General features: G+C 50.8%; 1 protein-coding gene across 1 annotated transcript; it reads left to right on the forward strand.

The window, feature by feature from the left end:
- Positions 1 to 2,942: 2,942 nt before the first annotated feature.
- RPL36 (ribosomal protein L36) lies at positions 2,943 to 5,991 on the forward strand. The gene is made up of 4 exons (XM_049807986.1): positions 2,943 to 3,027; positions 3,106 to 3,200; positions 5,125 to 5,259; positions 5,858 to 5,991. The coding sequence occupies exons 2-4, from the start codon at positions 3,108 to 3,110 to the stop codon at positions 5,945 to 5,947; spliced, it is 318 nt and encodes a 105-aa protein (XP_049663943.1). The 5' UTR covers positions 2,943 to 3,027; positions 3,106 to 3,107; the 3' UTR covers positions 5,948 to 5,991.
- Positions 5,992 to 6,985: the final 994 nt, after the last annotated feature.

Genomic DNA, 6,985 nt, shown 5'->3' on the forward strand with positions numbered 1-6,985 from the left:
GAGGGGTAAGAGAGGAAGGTGGAGCGATGCTGGACAGCAGCAGGCTACAGCTTCCTGACTGTCCTCACTTCCAGGGAGGTGGTGAAGTTCATGCTTGGAATTACTGGGTAAAGGGCCTCCACCATTGTGCCAGCTATGGGAGTGCATCCTGTGAGAGCATCTTTAATCTGATGTTACACAACAGCTTGTTGGTGGGTATAGGCTCCACAGTCACCCTCTGGGAATTCTGGTTCCCCTAGCAGGAGGGAAGGGACCTCTGCCTTTCCATGGTTGCAAGTGGTGGATCTCAGAAAACGTGTGTGGCTTTTTCGCCATGACTGCATGCAGGGGGCTGCCTGAAAGAGGGATGGGGTGAAATAAGTGGGTTGAGATGAATTTGGACCTGACTTGGCTGCCTGCCTTGAAGGCCCATACCCCTGCAGTGAGCAGGATGAGCTTCAGCTTCAGAAGACGATGGGATCCAAAGCATCATCATTCAGCTGTGCATCCTGCGCCTCTGTGAGGTAGACCATGGATTGTGCTGATTCTATACTTGGAAAAGAGGAGGGACACTAAGATGAGCCTCATCTGTCTTGTGGCAGAGAATGGCGCTCTCTTTATAAACCTGGGCAAGTTGTTCACGTGCTGAACTTTTCCTTCTTCCCTTGGTCTCCAGCCGAGTCCAGCTGAACTCTGGCTTTTCCAGTTCTGTCCATGCATGTCCATGCAATGCTTGTGTATGTCTCTTGGGTAGTTCGATGCTGCTTCCGTCTTCCATGCTCTGCATTTTTGCATTTAAACTCAATCCAGAATTCCCCATTCAGCCAGTCTGGCCTCCTGCTGTACTTGCTCGACTTCTGGCACACTGGAGTGGATCGTTCTCATACTCGTTCTTCTCCATTGGTTAATCAGAAATTCAGGTGGCTGCTTTGTATGTACCTCAGCTCACTTCTGCTTCTCCTCTAGGCTGAAAAAGCCTCATTTCTTCCACCACTCCTCACAGGACATGTTCTCCAGGCCTCAAACATCTTCATGGCCCCCCTCTGAACTCAATCTAGTTTATCAACATTTTTCTTACACTGTGAGGCCTGAACCTAGACAGGGTACTCCAGATGTGATCTACTGAGTGCTGAGTAAAGGGAACAATCACTTCCTTTAACCTACCAGGTACACTTCTGTTGTTAATAAAGCCCAGCATGTTCACAACAGCCAGCACACACTGCAGACGTTCAGCCTATTGTCCACCAGGACCCCCATGTCCTTCTCAGAAGAGCCAGTCAGTCCCAACCTGGGGCTTCTGATTCAGCCCCAACCAGGTGGTTTCCTTTACCTTATCTCCCTTTTTTCTCCCTCCCACGCCCACCTGTTGGGGTCTTTACTCATAACGGTTCTGGGAAAGTAATAAGGCAAAAAGCGTGGGGACTTAATGCAGAATACAAAGAAAGGGGGAAATTCAGATGAGATGCAAACCATTTGCAAATGCTGGGAATGTGGGAAAAGGCATTTACCACTGTTGGAATGGGGCAAAAGCTTCTGGAAACTGAAAAACTGGATTTTCTAAAAGGGACTTGTGAAGGCAATGATGGGAGGCAAAGGGATTGAAAGAACCTTTCCTTGGTAAAATGAGGAGCAACCTAAAGAGAGTTTGGAAACTGTACGTCTATGTGTTTGCACATTGAGTGGAAAAGACAGTGTCATGAGTGGAACATAGCAATAGCCAGGGTGAGTCGGGGAAGAGCCCCGTGTTTGCAGCACGCTCCGCTGGGTGGTTTGTGCTCACAAACCAGGCAGCAGAAAGCAGCAGCCTCCTCCTCTGGGCAAGTGTTTATTTCAGGGCCAGCGAATCTGGTGGTGGTCACAGCGACAAAGCAGGTAGGATCTCCTTCTTCTGCATACCCAGAGCTGATGTAAGCAGCCACTTAAAGATAGCTCCATGCACAACGGCAGTGGCAGGAAAGGTGACAACTCCTTCTCCAGCCTGGGGTGTGTGGCAGCTCCTCCTGCAAGAAAACCAGAGCTTGGGGATGGCAGGACCATTAGCTGCCCCGTATGATAGTTCTTATCAGTAAAGATGATCTCAAACTGGGGTTGATTTGGCAAATAACAAATTTGGCATCCCTAATTTTTTTTTGTTTGACTTTCAGGAATGTTAGAAGGGAGCAGATTGGGGGTTCCTTTTGTCTGTGTAGGACAGTCACCTTCACCCTGCAAGTGTCTGTCCATATTCTGCCCTCCTGTGGAGAAAAGCGTTAGAGCGAGAGCTGTTTTATGATCTAAGGGATGAATATTCCTCACTGCTTGAATCTGTGCCCTGAGCAGGGTGACAGGGTCCAACGAGACGTTGTGTGTCAGCTGGGACAACTGCCCTGGCACGGCAGGAACGAGTCCTGCCAAGAGTAGTCCTCTGGTGTGTCCGACAGCAAGATGTAAAATTCTGTACTTTGTTTAAAAACTCAAGACCTTCAATGTTTCAATTCAATTTATATTTTCAGTTAAGTATTTTCAATTTTAAGAAGTCAAATGGAATGGCCGTTGACAGCAGGAAACAGTCCTTTGGGTTGAACAGCACGTTTCACCTCAGCTCCTTTTCAGAGGTAAGGATTTGTCCGGGCAAGAAAATCGCAACGTCCTTCATTTCAACAAAATCGTTTAACCTGTTTCTTTTGTCTGTCAAACGTGGCCAAACCGTAAAGTCCTTCCCGCGCTGGGGGCGGGCGCCTGAGGACCCCCCCGCCCCCGCCCAGGCCCCTCCTGGCTTTGGCCCCGTCTGTCTCATCCGATACTGAGCCCGAGGCTCCGTCGGGCCCTTCCCGGGGCCGCCGGGACCCCCCGTGTCGCCGGGACCCCCAACAGGCCGGGGTCGCGGCCTTCGGTCCCTCCGCCGGCGGCACCGCCCGCCCCCCAGGGGCCGCCCTCCCGGCCCGCCTCTGTGGTCACGGCGCCAGATAGAGCGCCCTCGGCCCCGCGTGGGCGGCCCGGAAGAGGCGCTCTCCCAGCGTTCTGCGGGCTCTTCCTCCTTCCGGTGCGGCGCCATCAGCGGAGCTGCAGGTGAGGGCCGGGGCCCGGGGATCCGCGGTCGGGGATCCGCGGCCATCCGCGGCGGGGCTGACCGCTCTCTCCCCGCAGGCATGGCGATCCGCTACCCCATGGCCGTTGGCCTCAACAAGGGCTACAAGGTGACGAAGAACGTGTCCAAGCCCAGGCAGTGCCGTCGCCGCGGGGTGAGTATGAGGCGAGCGAGGGCCGGGGCTGCCGGCACCGGCGCAGGCCCGCTGCCCCTCCGGAGCCCGCCGGCTGGCGGGGGTTGCGGGCAGGGGCCTGTTGCTGCTGGGGTCCGCGCCTCGTGTTGCCGTGGCGAGTCTGGCGTGGAACCGGGCGCCGCCGGAGATGGTCCGCCGATCCGCCTCCGTCCCCGTTCGCCGGCGGTGGGAGGCAGGGCGGCTGAAAGGGATGAGCTGCGGTTCGCAGCAGCTCAGGACCGCGGTCAGGGAGAGGGGCAGTGCTGCAGCTCGGCTCTTTCTCCGGCTGCCGAGGAGAGACGGGAAGGTTCCGAACCCACGCAGCGCCTGGTGATGGCGTGGCCGTGGTAGGCTTGTCAGTGCGGGGCTGAGAGGGGCGGTGGGCCCGTGAAGGCTGCAACTGGCAGTCCCAAGACCTCACTGGAGGCCTAGACTGCCTCAGTGCAAGGTGGGTGTCTGCCTACAGCAGCAGTCGGTGTAGGAGTTGAACGTGTCTTTTTTGGTGGGTTGCAGAAGTATGTGCTTTGTGGGTCGTCTTCTTTCGTGGTCTCAGGGGTGCAGAGCCCTCTTTGGCCCTGAACTGCAGTGACTGGGAGCAACAGAAAACCTGCAGGAAACAGTGCTTTAAGGGTTTAGAAAGCTGGTGATGTTACACGTGGAGCAGGGGATTAAATCATGGAGAGTATTGAATCTGGGAAGGTGGGTGTGGAGTGAAAGAGCTGGTTATAGGAGAATTGGCAGGAGAGCAGTGTGTAATGGAAGAATAAGATAGATGCGTTTCAACCACAGCTTAAATTGAATTAGCAGTTTGTTGTGGTTTAACCCCAGCCAGCAACTAAGCACCACACAGCCCTCCCTCACTCCCTCCTGGTGGGATGGAGGAGCAAATCAGAAGAGTAAAAGTGAGAAAACTTGTGGGTTGAGATAAAGACAGTTTAATAAGTAAAACAAAAGGTGTGCACACAAGCAAAGCAAAGCAAACCAAGGAATTCATTCACCACTTCCCATTGGCAGGCAGGTGTTCAGCCATCTCCAGGAAAGCAGGGCTCCATCATGCATAACCGTTACTTGGGACGACAAACGCTGTTATTCCAAACGTCCCCCCCTCCTTCTTCTTCCCCCAGCTTTATATGCTGAGCATGACATCATATGGTATGGAACATCCCTTGGGTCAGCTATACCAGCTGTATCGCCTCGCAACTTCTTGTGCACGCCCAGCCTACTCGCTGGTGTGAAGCAGAAAAGGCCTTGACACTGTGTAAGCACTGCTTAGCAATAACGAAAACATGCCTGTGTTATCAACACTGTTTTCAGCACAAATCCAAAACATAGTCCCATACTAGCTACTATGAAGAAAATTAACTCTATCCCAGCCAAAAGCAGCACACAGTGAAATAAAAAATAGGCTGGGTGCCTTCTGAAGTCCTTCCTAGTCTGGTTCTCTTGGTTACAGCAGGTGTACCCCACAAAACTGCCCCATAATGACAAATACCAGGAGTTATCCAGGTTTAATGAACGTGTGTGTTAATACAAGAGATTAATGCAGTTTGCATCTTTTATCCCATTTGATTAAATGCTGCGTCTAGACGTGGTGTCGGAGATGTGTAGCAATGCAAATCCTGGTTATCTAATGGTCCTGCTTTTTAAAAAAATGTTGGTGTATGCAAATGTGCAAAATACCCAGTACTGTGGCTAAAATGAAAAGAGATTAGCAGGTCTTGTCGCAATCACTGCGCTGCATAGCACCTACCGGGGGATTGTACTTCCTTCGGACGTGCTAATAGCATAAGCTGGTTTGGGGCCTTTAGCCCAGAGTTTGCCACAACCCTTTGTGGTCCTGTCTGGGTAACGCAGCACTTACATTCGTTGTGATCCATACATGTTTTTCCCTCCCCCCTTCTTACAGCGCCTGACCAAACACACCAAGTTTGTGCGAGACATGATCAGGGAAGTCTGTGGCTTTGCACCCTATGAGAGACGTGCTATGGAATTGCTGAAAGTTTCCAAAGATAAACGTGCTCTGAAGTTCATAAAGAAAAGGGTAGGTCAATCTGCCATCTTAAAGAGGCTGGCAAAAACTCTGCTATTGTTAACTTTCTGTCCTTCGCTAGGGATACTTTGCTTTTTAATTAATTCTCTTATTTTCTCAGTTGTTTGGGAAGTTACTGGTCTAATCTGAGGGAGTGGAGGGAATGTTCCTTGGGTTGGGTGGGAGAGCAGGAGATGGACATAAAGGTGCTTTGCCAAAAAGGCCCTGAGCTACACGAAGCCAGACTTGCCCTGCTATTTTTGCATTATTTGTAAATCTGGTCTGGGGAAGAGGAGGGCAATACTGGCAGAGGTTGGGTACCATTAACCAGGTAACTTGAAATGGAGTTCATTGAGGGCAGCCATGAGAGCTGAAAGCAGCTTCTACCTTTCCCAAAATAATTGAGTAGAACTACTACTGAGATGTGATGGTATGTAGTTCCTGGCTGGCCAGTCAAGGTGGATGGGGTTTGAGTCCATGTTTACCAGAACTTTACCATCCTGCCTGCTTTTTGAGTAAAGCAGCCTTCAGTGAATGCCTGAAGCAGCCAAGAAGTGTTAGCTGTCCTCTGCTGGGATGAATGCTGACTGCACTGCTCTCTCCCCTGCAGGTTGGCACTCACATTCGGGCCAAGCGAAAGCGGGAAGAACTCAGTAACGTCCTGGCAGCCATGAGGAAAGCTGCTGCAAAGAAGGATTGAGTTGTACAGGCTGTAACTCAATAAAGTCCTTTCTCACAAAAACAGTGTAGTGACTTGATGGCACATGTGCTTCAGCCTGTAGGAATGGGGTGCTCCTGGGGCTGCTGAGGAACTGTGCTGACAAGGCCCTGAACTGCAGTAATCCAGAACTTGCATTGCTATTCTATTTTACCTGCTGCTAGAGTTGCTGGTACTAGCCTGTGGTATGTTCTAGAGGGGAAATCCTCCTTCTCCAGACCTTGCGGAGCTAGCCTTTCTCAGAATGTGGAAGCCTCTGCAATAGCTAAGCTTGTGAAGGCTGTGATATCTCCACCTCCCAGTCCATCTCCAAACCTACATGCTGGGAGAGAAGTCAGTGGATAAAAATTGCTGTTGAAAATAGCAGTAACTTTGCACTCCTTCCTCATGGCACTTCATCCTGTTCCTTGTGCAGCTTTTCTTGCTCATGTGTTTCCCTGTGTACCCTCCATTCATGCCCTACTTTCTGCAGTATGTTATCAAATCATTAAAGAATTGCAGTCAATAAGAGCTCCCTGAATTTCAGCAGGATGATTCTTTATTCTCTCACTAAGGGCTACCTTGCTGCAAGACAGGATGAGTGCTGTTCTTCCTGTACATGTCAAGTAGACTTCATGTAACTCCTCTTCCCCTATTTAAATTCAGTTTTTCTAGTTATTTGCCTTAAGATGAAGTACTCAAGTTCTGTGGCCCAAGCCTGTGCTCATTGATGTATAACAGTCATGCCAAGACATTTAGTTCCTTTTTTTCACTCTGTGAACATAATACAGCTGCTGCAGCAGCCAAGACAGGCTATGGTAGAGTGCAGTACTAACTACTGCTACTGAGCACACAGCGCTTCTGTCTGTGCCTGCTCTCTTTAAGCCTGGAGTTGTTTCTGATGGTATTGGCCTGTGATTTAATCTGGAGAACCATGTCCCTCAGGAGCTGAAAGTGCTAGCTCTGCTGAACTGTCCTAAAATTTCACAGTTTCCCCTCCAGCCTAGTACAGGCTTATAAGCCAAGACAGGGAGAGGCTTC

The sequence above is a fragment of the Accipiter gentilis genome, chromosome 8 (assembly GCF_929443795.1).
Source record: "Accipiter gentilis chromosome 8, bAccGen1.1, whole genome shotgun sequence".
NCBI classification, from domain to species: Eukaryota; Metazoa; Chordata; class Aves; order Accipitriformes; family Accipitridae; genus Astur; species Astur gentilis.

Bases quoted from the DNA above. Each gene is read 5' to 3' on its own strand.
- RPL36 (XM_049807986.1), top strand. From the start codon at position 3,108: ATGGCGATCCGCTACCCCATGGCCGTTGGCCTCAACAAGGGCTACAAG. The intron at 3,201-5,124 runs GTGAGTATGAGG...CCCTTCTTACAG, and splicing joins GGCAGTGCCGTCGCCGCGGG to CGCCTGACCAAACACACCAA. The intron at 5,260-5,857 runs GTAGGTCAATCT...TCTCCCCTGCAG, and splicing joins TGAAGTTCATAAAGAAAAGG to GTTGGCACTCACATTCGGGC.